This window comes from Dermatophagoides farinae, chromosome 4 (assembly GCF_024713945.1).
Source record: "Dermatophagoides farinae isolate YC_2012a chromosome 4, ASM2471394v1, whole genome shotgun sequence".
NCBI lineage: Eukaryota > Metazoa > Arthropoda > Arachnida > Sarcoptiformes > Pyroglyphidae > Dermatophagoides > Dermatophagoides farinae.
This window is the reverse complement of record NC_134680.1, coordinates 1,291,790-1,311,612: the sequence shown is the minus strand read 5'-3', so window position 1 is coordinate 1,311,612 and position 19,823 is coordinate 1,291,790. Positions and strand designations below refer to the sequence as shown.

Genomic DNA, 19,823 nt, shown 5'->3' with positions numbered 1-19,823 from the left:
CATTAAATTTGAAAAAAAAACTATTGTTATCGATTGATTGGAAAGAAAAATTGATTTGATTTTTTTTTTGTTCTTGTTCTTGTTCTTCTGTTTTTTTTAGGCATATTACCATCAACGGCAACAATGACGATGACAACCGAACCCTATCATACTACAGCCAATCTCGGTGAAAATGTCATACTACGATGTGTATTTGATTTTCCTGAAGGTTTTCGTGTACCATATGTGATACAATGGGAAAAGAAAGGTGTTAAAATACCAATATATATTTGGTATGATGGTTATCATCCACATATTGGTGAAGGATATGAAAATCGTGTTAGCCTTAGTGGACGTGCATCGCTCAATTTAACCAATGTTCGTGATACTGATCAAGGATGGTATGAATGTAAAGTATTTTTTCTAAATCGACCACCTGAACCCATTAAAAATGGTACATGGGTTCATCTTGATGTTCTCGGTAAGTTTTTTTTTTGTTTCAATTGAATATTTCCTAGAATTTAGTTTTCGAAAATAATTTTTTTTCAATTATTTTGTTTTAAGAAAAAATCCCTTTCCATAAATGATTAACTAGTTTTTTTTTCCTATTAAAACAATAGAAATTTTCAATTCATCATTATTTTACAAACACAATCGATTTGATGATGGTTGATCAACGAATAATGAATTGAATTTAGTCCTATTTCTCTGATGAATTTGTTTTGTTTTCTCACATCATTACTACCGTTATTTTTTCTGGGATAAACTTTTTTTTTCATTGAAACAGTTATTAGGATATATAGTTCATCTTTTTCTAGAGTAAAAAAAAAAATAAAACCAAAAATTCTTATGACTCGATTGATTTTTTTTTCGCCGTTTCAAGAAAAACATTATTAGTAAAGTGAACATTGACTGAGTGTCCTGAACACATTTCAGTCAATCATGAGCTGAATTTTGAATCGTTTTTTGATTGGACACACATACCATACACACACACACACACACACAATGTGATCAGTTTTTATCCAAAGTTTTTTTTTCATTTTCTATTTTTTCAAATTTCTACACACACACACACCCACACACATATGGAAAGTTTTTCTTTTGTTGGAAAGAAAGAAGAAATAATGGCTAAATTTTTTTTTTTTTTTTTTTTTTTTTGTTAACAAACGATGTATACCTCATATATATATAGAACTAGAAAAATAAAAATCAATATTTGGATTTGCAAAAAGCAAAAAAAAAAAAAAATCGACCTCATACACATTCTTTCGATTCTATCGTTTGATGATCATATTCGATTATCTTTCCGAAGATTTTCAAGCTTCACACATTCAATAATTCTTTGAAATTCATTGAATTTTTTTACATTTTTTTTTCTCATTGTTTTTATCCAATTCATTGATAATAGCGCCTCCACAATTTCGTGTAAAACCACCAGATGTGATATATGTTAAAGTTGGTGAATCGGTTACATTACCATGTGAAGCATATGGTACGCCTACTCCACAAATCACTTGGTATAAGGTATGTTTATTTTTTTTTTTTTTTATTGATTTATTAATCGAAATCCGAATGTAATTTTTTTTTATTATTATTATAAATCATCGAAAGGATAATAAACCGTTAAAAGCCAACTCAAACATTCAAATCTATAATCATGAGCTTCAAATTGATAATATACAATTATCCGATATTGGTGAATATCGTTGTACTAGTCGTAATCGTGAAGGATCAATAAATGCCATTACAAAAATAATTATTGCCGGACCAGCTGTGATTACATTACCACCACCACGTAATACGACCAAATTGCAAGGTGATCGTGTGGAATTAGTTTGTGAAGCACGTGCATTACCATCGAATGTAACATATCGTTGGTTTCATGATGGCCAAGAAATTGGTCATGTACCGTGGCAAGAATCACGATTTGTTATTAAACCAGGAATGTTGGTTATAAATCCAAGTGTCGCAGAAGATTCTGGCCATTATACATGTGAAGTATCCAATGGTATTGGATCACCAGATACTGCATCTGCTTATCTAAATATTGAATGTAAGTCATATTTTTATATTCATTGCTTATTGAAACACATTTTCTAATGAATTTTGTAATAGTTCCGGCACGTGTTTATTATTCACCAACAATTCAATATCTACCTCTTGGCCTATCCGGTATCATACGATGTTTCATACAAGCATCACCATCATTTCAATTTGTCACGTGGACAAAAGATCGACGACCATTCGATCCGAATGCAACTCCCGATGTATCGACCATTAATAATGGTTCTTTATTATTTCATAAAGTTAGCCTTGAACATCAAGGTATTTATCGTTGTACACCATATAATGTTCATGGTACGGCTGAATCATCACAACCAATGGAGGTTTTGGTTAGAGGTTAGTTTGTGAAAATTGATTTCCTTTTTTTCGTAATAAATATCGATTTCAAACAATAAGAAATCGATATTGAATTGAATTGATTTTCTTATTTTAAACCGATGATGATGATGATAGTGCTAATACATTCAGATTTCGTTTATTTCAAAGATATAGACACCAAGATTAGATTCATGTCTGGCTGGCTGAATGAAAATTGAATTTTTTATTTATTTTTCATTTATTTTAGACATTAAAATTTCTCTTTATTTTCAATTTTAATTTAGTGCAAAATTCTCATGCCTTTAGCACCATTTTTATCATCATTCAATTTTAGAATGTTGGAATTTTTTTTCTCTTTACTATTTTAAGGCCCTAGATTGATAGTTGTCATAATAGTGTATACTGGGTAATGTTTTTTCATCAAAGATGATGATCATTCAGTTGAAATTTTTCGGGTTTTGCTTTTCACAATTTTTTCCGTTTAATTCCATCCAACAACAACAACAACAACAACCATATGGATGGATTTTTTTTTTCTTCAAACATTCATTTTTCATTCTTTCATTTTGAACATTTTTTTCACACAAAAATAATAATTTTTTTTTTTGCTACTTCAATTCAATTCGACAAAGTCCAAAGGATTTTCTCGAATTTTGAGAAAGAAATGTTGAACAGTTTTTTATGAGTTTTAACATTCATCGAACCACCACTATAGACGAAAAATTCTAGCTGGTCCAAAGTTTTTCATCAATTTCAGCGTGAATAGCATATGACAGCAAATGAAAAAAAAAATAAAATAAAACGAAAGATACAGTATTTGTATTTGTTCTTTTCAGATTTAGATTCAGTTGTATCGGTTCCTTCTTTCCTCTCTCTCTCTCCCTCTGTTTGTCTGTGAACAATCCTGTAAATCCTTTTGGCCAACATAACATTACATAACATAACCCCTCTTTTCATTCTATAGAATCAAGCTTAGTGATTATATAATCTAGCCATTCATTCATAGTGTAGGGATAGGATTTGGGTGAACAAACTCTAAAAACATTGAAAAATGATGAATAAATGAATGAATAAAATAAATGTTTGGAGAAAGGTGTGGAAAAAAAAATTTAGTGATTTTTTTTTCTGAGTCACATTCAACACACCCACAGATCATCATCATCATCATCATCATCATCAACATTATTATAAACATTGTTTTCATGTTCCTGAAACGGAAACAAATTCTCTCTGTTTAATATATGTTTTTTTCCTTTTATTTATTGTTTTTGTTATTTCAGATCCACCAGTGTTTACTCGTAAACCAAAAGATCAATATGTTCGTGCCGTAAATGATGAAGTATCGATTTCATGTGATGGTACCGGTCAGCCAAAACCAAATATTTATTGGCGTAAAGTAAGTAACATCGTTTTTTTGAAATCGGAATTAAAAGTTTCGAATGAAACGAATCAACGATTTAAAACGATTGCTATTCATCAAAAAAAAAATGCAAACACTTTTCACGTCGTTTTCAGTTGTTTTAAATTAAATTCCATTGCATGCCTTCATGCATCAACATTGAAAATGGCATGAATCATGATTTAATTCAAATTCTCTAAACATTTTGAATCCTTGCGATTAATATTATTAAATGTCTAGACTTGTTGCCGCATTCATTTACAAAAAAAAATAGATCCAAGTTATCACTGTTTTTTTTCTAGTTTGATTATTAAAAGTATGAGAAAAAGGAAAAAATTTTCGTCAAGTTTTTCCAACGGAAATTCTTATTTTATTCTTATACATCTCGAAATTCTCAGGGATGTTTTAATTTTTTACCAGAATTTTCTTACCATAAGTTGTTTCATTATTATTATTATTATTCTATTTCTTTTCTTTCCGGTTTGTTGAATTTTATTTCATCATTCCCATTGGTTTGATATATACTATAATAAGTAAAAGTGAAAAGCAAAAAAAAACCTCTAATTCTTGTGAGCTAAATATTTCGCTGTTTTTTTTTTATTTAAGTCCCAAAAAACAAGAAGTTTTCAAACTTTTTTCCTGTTTTTTTCAAGTACAACATATTTTCAACCAAACGATATAAAAATGTGTTAATTTTTGTTTTGTTTTTTCACTTGTATACAATAATAATGTGATGACGCTTTCAGCTTATGTATAGTTTTTCCATTGATGAATTGTTGTTGTTGTTTTTTATTTATTTCTTAATGTTCAAATATGGTTCAATTCACATCCAAACAAACAGTAAAAAAAAACAACAACAACAATCAATCAATGATGATAACCAAGCCGGCATTTGTTTTTTGTTTCTTTGATTCTGTTTGCATGCTTCAATGCTTTTGTGCTGTTTTATTCATTAAGCAAATCAATGTAACTGAACAAATGAAAAAAAAGAAGAAAACATAAATAAAATGATGATAATGTGTGTGTGTGTGTGTGTGTGTGTTTATTTGTGTTTGAAAGATTATATAATCATCCAAAGAATATCATAAAAAAATATGAATGTTTAGTGACCAAATTGAATATATATATGGTTCAATGAATCCTAATCTCGATGAAAGAGAAAAGTTTTTTCTTTTCTTTTGGTCGACAACAACTTGTCGCTTCAATTATCAATCATTAACGATCGTATCATTCATTTTTTTTTCATTCACAAATGTTCATTCCATTTTATTCCATTATCGTTTTTTTTTTTTGATTTATATATAGGCAGATGGTACAAAATTATCACCACGTGAACGTACTACCATTCGATCTGGTAATATAACGATAAAATTATTGAAAAAAGAAGATCATGGCCGATATGAATGTGTATTGGAGAATGAGATTGTGGCCATCAGTGTACCTACGTTGCTTATCATCAATAGTAAGTATTATCAATAGATGAATTTCATTGATTGAATCTTTTATCAATTCTTTTTTGTTTTTTTTTTTTTTTTTGTAGACACAACACCACATACACCAACAAATGTATCAGTGAATACAAGTTATTTTGCTGCCACCATACAATGGGAACCAAATTATAATGGTGGCTATGAACAAACATTTCATCTTAGGTATGTATTATTTTTTTTGATAAATTTTCTGCAAAATTTTAAATGATTTCTTTTTTTTCCCATTGAATTATTATCGGTTTGTTTTTAATAATAATCAATGAAAAAAAAATATCCGACAATCTAACAATAAAAAAATCAATATTAACTGATCGGCTTTTCTTCAAAATTCATTCTTTTAAATGTCTTCCTGGTAAAATCATTCATATCATCATCATCAATTTTTATAGTTATCGTATTTCTGATCAAGGCGATGCCGAATGGAAAACGATACGTGTACCACCGCCGGAGACCACCAACACATTCACTCTATATAATCTACAATCAGATAATGAATATGAATTTCAAGTTTATGCAACAAATCGTCTTGGAGCTGGACAGCCATCACCAATTATTAGAGCATCTACTAAACGTATGTATCATTAAAAAAATGTTGTTGCTAATAATAATTGTTACATTGTCATCTCATCATCATCATCATAAAACATTGAACATAAAAATATTCATCAAATCTTTTCTGACATTTTCTTTGATGATTTTAATCTATGAATTATCCGAAAAAAAATCAGCTTGGAGCTTTGGAGAAAAAATCTATCCAACCGATGCATCCGGAGCAACATATATACCGACTGTTCAAAAACCTTCAGGTAAGCTTCAATAATAATAATAATAATTAATGTTTATTTATCTTGATTTATGAAAATTTTCAAAGTTAAATTGTCATATGATGATGATGATGATGATTTGATTGTGTCCACCTTGACAAACAAACGAAAACCTGAATGAAATTTTCTTTTCTTTTCTTTGGTATTTTTCATACTGAGATGAGAGAATCACATGTTTGTTTGTTTGTCATAAAATTCATCATCTCGATGAATTAATTTTTTCTTTTTTTTTCCAAGAAAAAAAAATCATATTTTGATGGAAACTCAGTAATTCAATTCCATTCTGGTCACATTCATCATTCACTCTCATTGCCATTATTGAAATAATTTTTTTTTTCGGTCAATGATTTTCACGTTTTTCGATTATCGACTAAACAAACAAACGAAACAACAACAACAACAATCAAATGAAAATAATTTAAAATTCCATTTTTTTTTCTTCACCAAATTTGCTTGGTCAAAAAAAAATGGTGAAAATTTTCTCCCGAATGTCTGTCACCAATTTAATGTGAACTCATAAAAAAAGAATGTTTCAGAAAAAATCATCATCATCATCAATGGGCGGATTGCCATTAAAAAAAAAATACAGCGAAAAAAAAACGACCGAACGGAGAAAGAATTTTAATTTAAAAAAAAAAAAATTTCATCGTCCTTGGTCTTTCATATATCGTTTCGTTTCATTAGGTTATTTTATTTGTTTTCATTCTGGTCGATGGCCTGAAATTCGTTTCGTTTTTTTTTTTCATTTTCGGCATCATTTTTTTTCGTTTTCGTTTCTGGCAGTGTTTGTTTTTGGCCGCTTTTTTTCCATTTGTACCAATGAAAAATGAAATAAGATGCACGCGAAATTTTTTTTTTTTTTTTTACAGAAAATGCTCCAAATATTTGTGGCATTGATTGAGATGATTATGTGTGAAAAATATAGGCCAGAAAAAAAGTCAATTTTTCTTTTTTTTTCTTCGGAATCTGAGCACAAAAAAAAACGGAAATTTTCTAGACACACACACACACACATTTATATCTGTTTATTTCTTTGAATGATTGTCAATGATCATCATCATCATCTTGTTTATCGTTTAGAAATGAAAAAATACATTTCAATGATTAGGGATTTTCTATATTTTTTTTTCACTTGTAAATATCAATTCAATTTCACCCGGTGTGAATTTAATTTTGCACTATAGTTTTTTTTTCTCACACACACACACACACATGCAGACATACAAAATGATATTATTATGGGAAAAACATGTTTTTACGTTTGCAAAAAAAAAAAAATTTTATTTCGTGAGTATATCTGTAACTTGAAAAATTATTATATAGTTAGAAAAAATATAATACAGATAAATACATACCCACTGTATTTGATATAATCAATCATTTTTTTTTTTTTTTTGGTTAGGCGAGAAAATAAAAATCGAAAATATATATTTTTTTTCACTAAAAAAAAAATAAAAATAAAAATAACCATGGATTTTTCTTATCCTTAGAATTCCTTTCCCGTGAAACTTTTTCGGGATTGCTTTCTATCTCTCTCTCACACACACAAAAATCACCATCATCAACTTCATTGAGAATGAATTGTTGTCTTGTCCTTGTGTTGTTCATGTATATGTGTCTCTGCGACTACATATATTACATATATATATTTTATTATTATTGAAATTGAAATTGAAATTGCTGATGAATCTATGCGCCGGGCGAATTGAGAATATTGTGAAAATACACGGAAATTTTTTTTTTTGTTCACATTTCCATTTCCTCCGGTTGTGTGTTGTTGGTTTTTTATGATTTTGGAACATCGAAAAATGGTGTAGTCATGTTCAATGTGTGTATATATGTTTTTCTGTATATGCATTTTTCATTGATCCATTCATCATTCCATTTGGAATTTCGTTTCGATTTTTTTATGCATAAATTTTTTTTATCGCTTTGCCCGACCGACCATTTTGTATTATTATTCGGTTATTACTCTGGGTAAATATTATTATTCACAACATTTGATTTTTTTTCCCATTCTTTTCTTTTTTTTCGATTCATTATTACGCTGAATATTCGACATAACAAAAAAAAAAAAAACGATGAAATTTTTTTTTCTTCGGAATTTTGATTTAATTTTGATTTGATTTCATTTTTTTTTTGAACTCTTTCATTGGTTATGAAATGAAAAAAAAATATTCTTCATTCACAATCAAATTCTACATATGTGTGTGCTATGTTTTGATGATGATGATGATGATGTTTAGTCTGAAAAACGATCCAGACAAACAAAGAGACGATTAATGATGATATGATGTTAATGATGCTAGTTGATGTTTAAAGAAAAACACTGAAAATGTGGAGTACAAATACAACAAAAAAAAAAAACATGAATCAGTTGAATTCAGTATAACAACGAAAATTATAGATCAAAAGCCAAAAAAAAACCGATTCGTTCCTAAATCTCGAATAGAATATTATCATCATTTTTTTTAATGCAAACATCTAGTTTTGTTACAAGAAACAAAAAAAAAAATTGATGACAAATCATCATTCATCATCAATCGAAGAACCAGTGATGAAAAACAGTCATTCACTTTATTCACAATGGCGTTTCACAAATCAATGAATAATGATGACAAATTTATTTTGTTGTTTTTTCAACGAAACAAAAAAAAAATTTCTATATTCAAAAATCAATGTTTTTGATGATAAGTAGAAAAAAAATCGGTTTTTCCCGTTGTTTTTATGTTTCTGGTTTTTTTTTCTGACTGTCAAGTGTTTTCTTCCCGGGATTTCCATTTCTGTTAAAGATGGATTTTTTTTCCCGCTGATGTTGTTGATGATGATGATGATGATGATGAATGCAAAAGTTGGAATTCCAAATTCCGTGGCTTTAATTTTTATTTTTTATTTTTTTTAGAATTTTTAAAAATCCATTTCGGAAACCCTATTTTCCCTTTGATTATTTTGTTTGAAAATGAAAATAAAAGTGAAATGAAATTGAAATTGGAATTCAATTTTTTTTTGCTTAACATTGGTTCAAAAATTTTTCTCATTTCTGATGGCACATTTTTCATTCCCCGAATAAATATATCCGAATGATCATTAATTATCATTTGAATTTGTCGTCGATGATACAACGATGAAATGATTTTCTTTTTCGGGTTCGTTTTTTCGTTTTTTTTCTGGGCCGGTCAGACGATTAATAATAAGCTTGAAATAAATTGGGTGGTATAACGAAAACGAAAGGAAAAAAATTCTTAGAAATTTAGGTTTCCGAATTCCGCCCACCCATTTTCTGGTCGATAATACCAATTTTTCATCTGATCGAAAATGAAGAAAAACAAGCAAAAAAAAAACTCAGCAAGAATCCTTTTCATAGTCGACATTAGTTTATTCTTTTTTCTTTTTCGTGTATTGAGAATCGAATTTTTTTTTGTTTTATTTTGCTTTACCCGCGAATCATCATCATCACACAGTCACGTGGCATTTATTCATTTGAGAATTTTTGGAATTTTTTTTCATGTATGAAACGATGAATTAGATAAACTATATTATCAACTAAATCAACATTGATCGATTGCAAACTAGAATTGTAAAAAGAGAAAAAAAAATGTTCCCATAAGATTTGCTTGAATTTTTTTCTATTTTTATTTCACTCATTTCACCATTCATTCATTCATTCATTCATTCATTCAAACATTCAGATTTTTGTTGTTCAAAGAGTTTTAAAAGTTTTTCACACTTTTTTTTTCCAAAAACTACCTATAATTTATTCATTCATATACTTATTCTATTATGATAATTTTCATTTAAATTTCTTTTTTTTCAAAAGAAAAATATTCTCTGTATTTATTATCTGTTTGTTTGTTTATTCAATTGAAACTTGAAATAATTTCAATAATGATGATGATTCGATGATACTAGAAATCATCATTGATGATAAATAAAAACAACCATAATAATCCGATTACCAATCATTTTGATGGATTAACTTGTTTTTGTTTGAATTCTTTTCTTACTTTCTTTCTTTTTGTTTTGGATTCATTTTATTATACTTTGTTAATTCTGTCCAATATATGATTCTAATCATAATCATAATATAATATAAAGGTTTTAATCCTCATGTTTGTGTGTGTGTGTGTGTGTGTGTGTGTGGCATATTTTTCGATAAATACTGAAAACTTTTTCAATAACAAATGCTTTTGACTTCTGAGAAAAAGTCGTTTTTAGTTTCGATGAAATTTTAAACTTTCTCTCTCTCTCTCTCTCTCTCATACATACACACGCACACACACACACGCACACAACAACCTTTCTCTTATTTCCAATTTAATTTGAATATAATTTGAATTAGTTTCAAATAATGATAATAACTCTGTTTTTACTGTATTTTGCATATCTAAACCATAATAATAATTTTAGTGATATTGAAATGTATATATACGCATAATTAATTAATTTAAAAATAAGTTTTTTTTTTGTTGAATTCATTGATATGACTGAATAAATGGATGGATGAATGAATGAATGATGAAAGTTTTTTTGTTCATTTCATATATTCACATATGATTCGCTTCTGAAATTTTGAATAATTTATATTATTGTTATCATAATAATCATATATATAATAACAATAATAATGTATATATGTATTATCAATTTCGGTATTCTGAATTTGAGCAAAATTCTCATTCCCTTCCTCCCCCCATCACTCCACTATACATTCATCTCATTCAATTCTTGGATTTTACTTTTCCAAATTTTCAAATTCAAATGATGATTCTTTTTTTTTGAAAAGTTTCTTCCTTATTGTTGAATGACTATTACAATAAACTAAACGAAACGTATAAAAAGATTTACAAGGGCAATGGCAAAAAGTCTATTATTTTATATATATTTATTCTAATTCTGTTTTGTTGTTGGTATAATAATTCATTATATATTTCAAACACTTACATTTACTATTGAATTTCAATCAAAAATATTAACACTCGTCATCGTCATCGTTATTATTGCAAAAATCTATGATTTGAATTAATCAATTTCACATTCATATGTTTTCTCTATTTTTTTTTTTTTGTATTGAATTTGAAATGAATACATTTTTTTTTCTTTACAACAAAAAAAAGGACCAAAACCGGATGCACCAAGGAATCTAACATTTCAACGTATGGCACAAGGATGGGTATTATCATGGCATCCACCATTAAATATAACCGTTGCCGTTGCCTATTATCGTGTTGAATATCGTCGTGATGATGATTCATGGATGTATACCGATCCTATTCCTTATGATACAGCATATCTTTGTAAGTTTCAATCACCATTCACATTTTCAATATTTCTTTTCAATTTCATTTCAAACAATATGAAATTCTATTCAATTTTTTTTTCTTTATTCTTATTCTTATTCCCATTATTATTATTATAGTTGAAAAACTTGAATCAAATAGCCATTATATATTCCGTGTTTGGGCCTATTCAATACTTGGTGTTGGTGAAGTTAGCCCAATGATTGAAGTGAATATTGAAGATTATGATCACAATGATTCACAGTTACATTTTCGTGCAATGATTGCCAGTATAATCGGTGGTTTTATATTCTTTTCAATGTCCATTGTGTTAATATTATGTATGGTTAAAGTTTGTAATAAAAAAAAGCGAAGAAAAATTGAAAAATGTATGTAAAAAAAAAGAAAACAAATAATTCAAAATGATTTTGTCATTGAATGTATATTTTTCTTTATAGCCTATGTAATGGTTACATGTCCAGTGAATGGTAATGCCTGTTATAATGATAATTCAATGCCTTCCAAACAACAGTAAGTACTTTTGGATACATTTCACATCAATTCACATTCGCTTTCTTTTTATCTTTTTCTCTCTTTCTCTCTCTCTCTCTCTATCTGTCTGTCTAACTTTCTGTCTAAAATTAATATCAAAGATTTGAAATGTTTGATCCAAATTCACAAGGTATTTTTGTGTGTCGAACATGATTTCCATTTCATTTTTGTCCTTTTTGCATATCGATAACAATGCTTATCTTATTATTTTTTTTTAATAGCTACATCTGATTTTATGATCAATCTATCTATGCCAATCGGTTCTATGGGTTAGCTTTTTTCTTTTTTTTTTTCTCTCTATCTCCAGTTTATTCTTGCCCCCCCCAAAAAAAACACACACTAATTTTTTGCATGATTTTTGAATATAGAAAAATATTTGCATTACCCGTACCAAAATTCGGTTATGTTTTTTTTTTGTTTCGTTTTGTTTTGTTTTATTTTGTTTTCCATTCAACCACACAAACCTTTCTTCCTTTCGCACTTTTGCACTTATTTTTGTAGTAATAATATTTATAGTAAAAACATATTGATCGATTATATTCATCGTTTAAATATATGGCCATTGTCAAACAAAACAAAAAACAAAAATAGATATATCCCGTGTAGCGACAGCATCATTGGACAACAGTACTACAACGACAAATACTACAGGGACTACTGGCAGCGATCAGCCATTAATACCAACAATACATCATCAACAACAACAGCAATCATCAATAAACAGCAACAGCAACAGCAGCAACAACAACAACAACAATCACGAACATTCGATGGCCATTGCACCGGTAATACCACCATTACCGACGAGTATGATACACATGGCCGACAATCATCATCAACAACAACAAACCCCCACATGGCCAAATGTTTTAATACACAACAACAACAATCGTTATCCATCAATGGTTGGCATCGGTCCAATGCAATCCAATCATCATCATCAAACAACCATGATACGATCACCATACAGCCACATCCACAATCACCATCATCATTATCATATAGAACCAGGATCAATAACACCAACACCATCACCAACATACACATCCCATACGGCAACAACGACAGAAAGTTCATCAACGACAACAGCAATGATGATGATGACGGGAACAACAACATTACCGATCACGTCGACAATCATGGACAACAACAATATTGGCATATCGATCGACCAAACAACCGCAACAACAACGCTGGCAACACCTTTATCGCCACGTATGATGACCAACACCACCACCACCACCAACACAGCTACACCAATCACACATCGATTAAGCATCAACAACAACAATCATATACATTATGTAAACCAACATTTCAATCACGATCATTATCCGTCCCAAGACGACGGAATCCTATGATGAATATGGAACATGTTTCAATGATGATGATGATAGATAAACAGCAACAACGACCATCAACAATGATTGATTCGAATGATCAACAAAATGATCGTTCAGCATCATCATTATTATTATTTCAACAACAACCACCATCAATACGTGGTTCATTCCGTAGTGATGGTAGTGGTCAAAGTCAAACATGTCGACCATTTTCACAGCAATCATTTAATTGGATCGAAAATCATAATAGTACCAATGTCGATCATCATAATATAATGACTTCAGATTATTTATTTAAACCTGTTCATCGTCATCATCATCTAAATCATTCAGATCATCATTCAGATTCGATATCGATGATATCGAATAGTATTGTTGGTAGTGGTCACCATCAACAACAACAACATCATCACCATCATCATTATTATTATCATCCACATCCATATAATACACATCATTGCCATCAACAACAACAGCCAATCAATAGTATTTATCAACCAGGTGATAATCGTTTTCATCATCATCGTCATCAATCACCGAAAGAATTTGAAATGATGATTAAAGATGAAACTATTATTCCTCCGATCGATTCGGAACATCTTCGAGAATTGCCGGCATTGAAACCGATTTATAATTATCCAAATAATCAACCATTTCATCGTGCAACTTCATCTGACAATAATCTGTTCAGGGCAACTGTTCCGATAATGCAACGAAATTGGATTCTATCAAGACGACCGAAATTGGAACCAGTACCAGAAGCTATTTATGATTATTCAACAGTTCAACCATCACAACCTCCACTTAAACGTAAGTTCTAGAATTTCGAACCATTTCATTAATAATTTACATTCATTTGCATTAACATAACAGTGCCACCAAGATCACCACGAACGATGACAAAATATCAAAGTCCATATCAGAATCTACCTATTCCACGGCATTTACTTACGGAAACGCTTGGACCAAAACCAAATTCTCGTAATAATAAACAAAAAACAACGGATAAAACTGAAAACAGCAGCCAAACATCATCATCATCAGACGGACAAAAATCATCAACAACTGGCTATACTCGAGATAAATTACTTGGTGCAGTAGAAAAAGTTCGTAGTGGACAATATCTACTTATTAATCGTGATTCACCATATAGACATTCATTTGAAGGTTTGAATTATCATCAATATGTTTTTGCAACTTTAACTTTAGTCCTTTTTCCCGCTATAGGAGGATCGCTTACGAAAACATATCATCCATCATCTAGTCAACAAATAAACAATCATAATCAACCAGTTCCTCACAATCGAACAATACCTCATCATAATAACGTAATAATGGAACAACCACCTCGACCACCACCTCGTAAAAATCGGCAAATTGTTGATCATTCCAATCAACAATCTACTATGGCACAATATGATTCACCTGGACAAAGTTCAGGTATATCGGCTGAAGAAGAACATCGTATTAATCAATTTGACGAACATTTTCAACATCATCAATCGATGGAAGAAAATATATCAGCAGATGAAAATTATGAATTTGATCATAAAGAATTGAAATCCGCTGGCCATTATCATCATCATCATCAAAGAACTAGATCAAATCCGGTTGCCATACCAACTTTACCACCAACGAGACAATTACAATCATTAACATCACAATATTATTCATATCGTGCACCGAAAAATATGTCCATTACAGATATTGAACGAAGATGTCTCGCGTTACGGCAAGAATTTCTTCATTTTCGTCAACGACAAGAGCAATTAAAACAACAACATTTACAATCCATAGCACGAAATGAGCATAACATTGTGAAACCTAGGTATTATCGTCCGATTTCATCTATTGATAATTGTTCAGCTACCATCATCAATTATGATGATGAACTAAACATAACTCCATCATCATCATCGGATGGATTTGAAAGTCTTTGCTAAATAAATAGTAAAAAAAACATATCACATAAAACTAAACAATCCACCGAGAACGAGAAAAAAAAGAATCATTATTATCAAGTTGTTTTTCAATATTTATTTACCATAACATTTTCTTTGTTATTATTTATTTTATTTGTTGTTTTTCAAGAAAAAAAAATCTGTTCCTATATTAAAAAAGGATGAAAACGAAAAGAATTTTTTTTTATTTCTACAAAAATCAATTATCATCATCATCATCATTATTGTTGTTGTTGTTGTTGTTGTTTGTCATCTTTTTTCTTCGTTGATCTCAATATCTATCACAATTTTATATGGTGATGATAATCAATGTTCTTAAATCTTAAATAGATATATGTAAAAAAAAAGAATTTCTATGTAAATATTGAATAATATGTATTTTTTTTCCTTGTTCATTGTATATTTTAAAGAACAATTGTTATTTGTACATTATTATCTATTGAATATTGATGAATAAAATATAAATATATACAGACATTAAATCATTTAATAATAATAATAATAATTATGATTATGATTTCATTTCAGGTATTTTGTTTGTAACTTGAATTTTCCGTAAGTAAAGTGCCGTATGTAAAATCACAATCAATCAAATTTCATAGATAATCGTATTATTTTCAGAAATTCTTCATTCATTTCATTACTGCTACTTTCTGATGATGATTTGGCCATTTTAAGCATATGATTTATAAATAGATGATCATAAAGCTTGGTGATTTTAAAATGTAGATCATTGATTTTAATACCATCTTCATTGTTTTCAGGAATGAAAATTTTCAATGAAATCATGAATAATCGGACCATTAGTGATAGGATTCGTCTGATCAGCCAACATATGTGAGAAAAAATGTGTAAGACACATACATCAATCAACAAATAATATACCTTTGTTGTTGTTGATGATGATAATGATGAAATGTTTCAAAAATATTATCATACAATTGTTCCATGATCAATTTATATGACAATATAAACCTATCACAATGACAATATCGAATATTACTATCACCATCACTAATGTTATCATTTTTCGGGAATGTCATTGTTAAATATTCGGCTGCTAAGAAGATTATTCTTGATCGATTTTTTGTCATTTGAAATTGTTGTCGTTGTTGTTGTTGTTGATGCAGCAAATTAGAATTTGAATTTTTTCCAACAAATAGAAAATTGCCGATAGTTTCCACTATGTCATCATTGTTATTATCACCGGTATTTTCGCCGTAATGTTGACAATAATGTAGATAAAAAAATTTCCATAACATACATTGTTGATTGTTGTAAAGTTGTTCATCATTGATTATTGAAAAACCGCCTTCGGTAAAGTTTTTTCCATCAATTTGTTTACAATATAAACATTTACCAAATTGAATACCAGTAGGATAAGTTTGCGGTAAATCATTGTCATCATCATCATTTCCAATGGATCCATTTAACAGAGAATTACCGCTTTGTTGTTGTTGTTCCTCCTGTTCCATGCATGCATGACATTGACAATGAAAATGATAACGTTTCCAAAGATATTTTCGTCGTTCATCAAAATTATAAGCATTCGCATATGTGCCATAGGAAATGTTGATTTCAGTATCTGGTTTAATTGTACTATAAATAATGAATTTAACAAAAAAAATAATACATGCAGAAAAAAGTATGAATGACATAAATAAATGAATTGATCAATGATCAATCACATACCTGGATGTAGTGATTGTAATATAGCCACCATCATCAATATCCCAATAGGCATTTGGATCACAACTATGATTGATCATTGCCGTCCATAAGCCTAAACAATTGCCAATTATTTGCATTTTTTCTATCATTGGCTTTGATTGATTATTAACCATTAAATGGCCAGAATCATCATCATTATTATTATTATTGTTCAATGAAGTGACAAAAACATTTTCATCATCATCATCATTGGCCAGATCTGAACACCAACCGAATAAATTGAATGAAAATTTTTTCATCAAATCAAATGCTTTGTCAACAATGGCGATAATAATGTCATCATCATTGTCATCAAAAGTAATAATATAATCGTCGATACCATTTTCTTTTGATTGATTTTTTGCAATAGTTTCATTATTATTATTAGTTCCATCATTGTGTAGTTGTTGGTGGTGGTAGTGGCCATCATCATTATTGTCATTATCGGTAGCAAATTTATTCGGCCATTTGATTTTATTGTCAAAAACTATGAAAGAAAATAAAGAAACATTAGAACGAAGTAACAACAACAACAACAAAAAAATCAAAAATAAACTAAGAAAGCATGGGTGTGTGTATGTGTAGGTGTTAGTATATGTGTGGTGTATGATGATGTTCCTTCCATTTTTTTTTCATTCATAAAACACCCATATCTTTTTGTTGTTGTTATTGCCAAGAAGAAATAATAATATCAACAGCAAAAAACTTCAAACTTAAAACAAAACACAAGGGGATTCAATTTTCTTTTCAATTATTTTGATTTTTCCTCAACATTCACAATTCTGATTTAATTTTCATTTCATCCTACTATGTGTGTGTGTGTGTGAGTATATATTCCAGGAACATTTGTGTGTTCAAGTTATATAATGAACACCATCATATAACAAAAATGAATGAATCAAAGGAAACTCTCTATCTAGTATAGACTCTAACTTATAACTTTTGTATGACAAACAATTTTTTTCAATAGAATCTTCTTCTTTTTGTTTTTGTTTTTGTTGTTGTTGTTGTTGTTGGTGTTGATATTTTTGCTGTTTATCATCATCATCGCCTTTAACAACATGGTCCATGTTTTCGTTTTGTCTTATTTTGACTACCATTGTTGTTGTTGGTGCTGAAATTTTGTACTTTTTTTCATCAAATTGTCGATTTCGTTCATCATCATCATTGCTAATATTAATAGTGGTCATTATAATTATTTTCAATGCCCATAACAATAGCATTAATGTTGAATCAAATTTATCATCATCATCATAATCGATGTTGTCGTTGTTTTTGTTTTTGAATGTCGTCGTTGTTGTCGCCACCGTTCCAAATGAATTCATTTCAGAATTCCATTTCTGTTCCTGGTTGTTGTTGTTGTTGTTGCTGTCTGGTAAACGAAATGAATCGATTAATGATAAAAGTTTCCAATAATAATTCAATGAATTCGTTTCATTTTCCTCATCATCAACATCTAGGTCTTGTTCGGTGGTTGTTATCGTCGAATCGTAATGTTTTTGTTCATTGTATTGTCGGTACCAATTGGTCGGTCCTCCTTTTTTCGATTTTTCATTATTTTTGTCGATTCCTTGGTCGTCATTATCAAAGTCATCTTCATATTTCAATCGAAATTGATTCATTTGTTCAATCAAACAATGATTGTAATATGGTTTTTGTTGTTTGTGTTTCGATGGTTTGTGTTCACTTGATTTTTCTTCTTGATAACTCTGATTACTATTATTTGTACCTGCATTGAAAATGGAATCATAACGATGTACAATTTTTTTCGATAATTCATTATCATTATCATCATTGTGGCAACGCTGTTGTTTAATGGACCATTTGATAAAATTTCTATATCCACCAATCAATCGTATCATACGAAATAAATGCCAGCCATAATGATTTGATTGTAATATTGCTATTAGATGACATTCATATCGATGTATACCTTGATGTGTATTGGCTTTTTGTTCACATTTTATACTACAAAATCTAATTTGACGACATTGGCGACAAGGAATGAATATAATGGTCGACAACTGGCGATAACAATGAAAACAATAACGGTGGTAATGATTTGAATCGAGAATAATTGAAATGGCACGTTCGCGAATAATGTGTGTACCATACGGGATATTTTTCGCTTCTGATAATGATTTCAAATAACGACCTTTATGATTATCATAAAAGATTGAACAATTTTCATCAAATTCAAATCGAAATCCAAGATGAAAATTCCGGTTTTTTGCGATTAAATCGATTTCATGTTGTCGACAAAGTTTATTGAAAAAATCACGGCATTCACTCAATAGTTCATCGTTGAATAAAGAGGATGAATTTTCAAGAATTTTGATAGCTTGATTGATTGATTGTAAAGCTAATCGTTGTTGTTGTTGTTGTTGTTGTCCATTTATTCGGTTTCCATTCGATTGGAATGTAAACAATTTAGCCATTGAATAATAAATTTGTGCTTTCAATGTATCATCCGTACATTCTAGCAATGCCTTTTTGTGGGTAGAATTTTCAAATAAAAAAAATCAAAGAATGTTATATTTAAATTGATTTTCCAATAATCCTATCTATTATATTACCTTATGATAATATTTTAAACATTTACGATATGATGATGGCCGATAATAGAATAATTGATTGGCTAATTGTAAATATCGACGACATTGATTCGGATTTTTATTTGCTATACATTTTGATCGACGATAATCACGATGTATTAATTGAATTAATTGCCTTAAATTGATTATATTGGTGAAAATGTATTTCAGCTTCGTTCGTATTGTTCGACATTCATATCGTAGTTGATGGCCATAATTATGGATAATTTGTTTGAATAGACGATCACATTCCATGTTTCATATATGATTGGATTGATTTTTCATTTTCAAATCAATATATAAATTAACA

At 29.3% G+C, this 19,823-nt stretch overlaps 2 protein-coding genes across 3 annotated transcripts in view; one reads left to right on the top strand and one right to left on the bottom strand.

Moving 5' to 3' along the window:
- Nucleotides 1-15,686, top strand: part of LOC124500614 (uncharacterized) — a 65,063-nt gene extending 49,377 nt beyond the window's left edge. Inside the window, exons 2-16 of one of the 2 annotated variants that reach the window (XM_075730456.1) lie at nt 101-460; nt 1,391-1,506; nt 1,594-2,035; nt 2,098-2,382; nt 3,645-3,760; nt 5,069-5,225; nt 5,304-5,415; nt 5,643-5,824; nt 5,982-6,059; nt 11,192-11,371; nt 11,494-11,742; nt 11,812-11,884; nt 12,407-14,058; nt 14,122-14,415; nt 14,476-15,686. In XM_075730456.1, the coding sequence (XP_075586571.1) occupies nt 101-460; nt 1,391-1,506; nt 1,594-2,035; nt 2,098-2,382; nt 3,645-3,760; nt 5,069-5,225; nt 5,304-5,415; nt 5,643-5,824; nt 5,982-6,059; nt 11,192-11,371; nt 11,494-11,742; nt 11,812-11,884; nt 12,407-14,058; nt 14,122-14,415; nt 14,476-15,191 (5,012 nt within the window). In that variant the 3' untranslated portion in view covers nt 15,192-15,686. The remainder of the gene's footprint in view (nt 1-100; nt 461-1,390; nt 1,507-1,593; nt 2,036-2,097; nt 2,383-3,644; nt 3,761-5,068; nt 5,226-5,303; nt 5,416-5,642; nt 5,825-5,981; nt 6,060-11,191; nt 11,372-11,493; nt 11,743-11,811; nt 11,885-12,406; nt 14,059-14,121; nt 14,416-14,475) is intronic. The other variant, XM_075730457.1, reaches the window with a different exon arrangement.
- A 72-nt stretch (nt 15,687-15,758) lies between these two features.
- LOC124500368 (uncharacterized) lies at nt 15,759-19,813 on the bottom strand. The gene is made up of 5 exons (XM_047064434.2): nt 19,496-19,813; nt 17,875-19,408; nt 16,902-17,406; nt 16,095-16,808; nt 15,759-16,029 (listed from the first exon to the last, which is right to left on the bottom strand). Exons 1-5 carry the CDS (start codon nt 19,766-19,768, stop codon nt 15,795-15,797), a joined length of 3,261 nt encoding a protein of 1,086 aa, XP_046920390.2. The 5' UTR covers nt 19,769-19,813; the 3' UTR covers nt 15,759-15,794.
- Between the last annotated feature and the right edge of the window lie 10 nt (nt 19,814-19,823).

Bases quoted from the DNA above. Each gene is read 5' to 3' on its own strand.
- LOC124500368 (XM_047064434.2), bottom strand. From the start codon at position 19,768: ATGGAATGTGATCGTCTATTCAAACAAATTATCCATAATTATGGCCAT. The intron at 17,407-17,874 runs GTTTGTCATACA...TTTCTTTCATAG, and splicing joins AGATTCTATTGAAAAAAATT to TTTTTGACAATAAAATCAAA. The intron at 16,809-16,901 runs GTATGTGATTGA...CATTATTTATAG, and splicing joins ATTACAATCACTACATCCAG to TACAATTAAACCAGATACTG.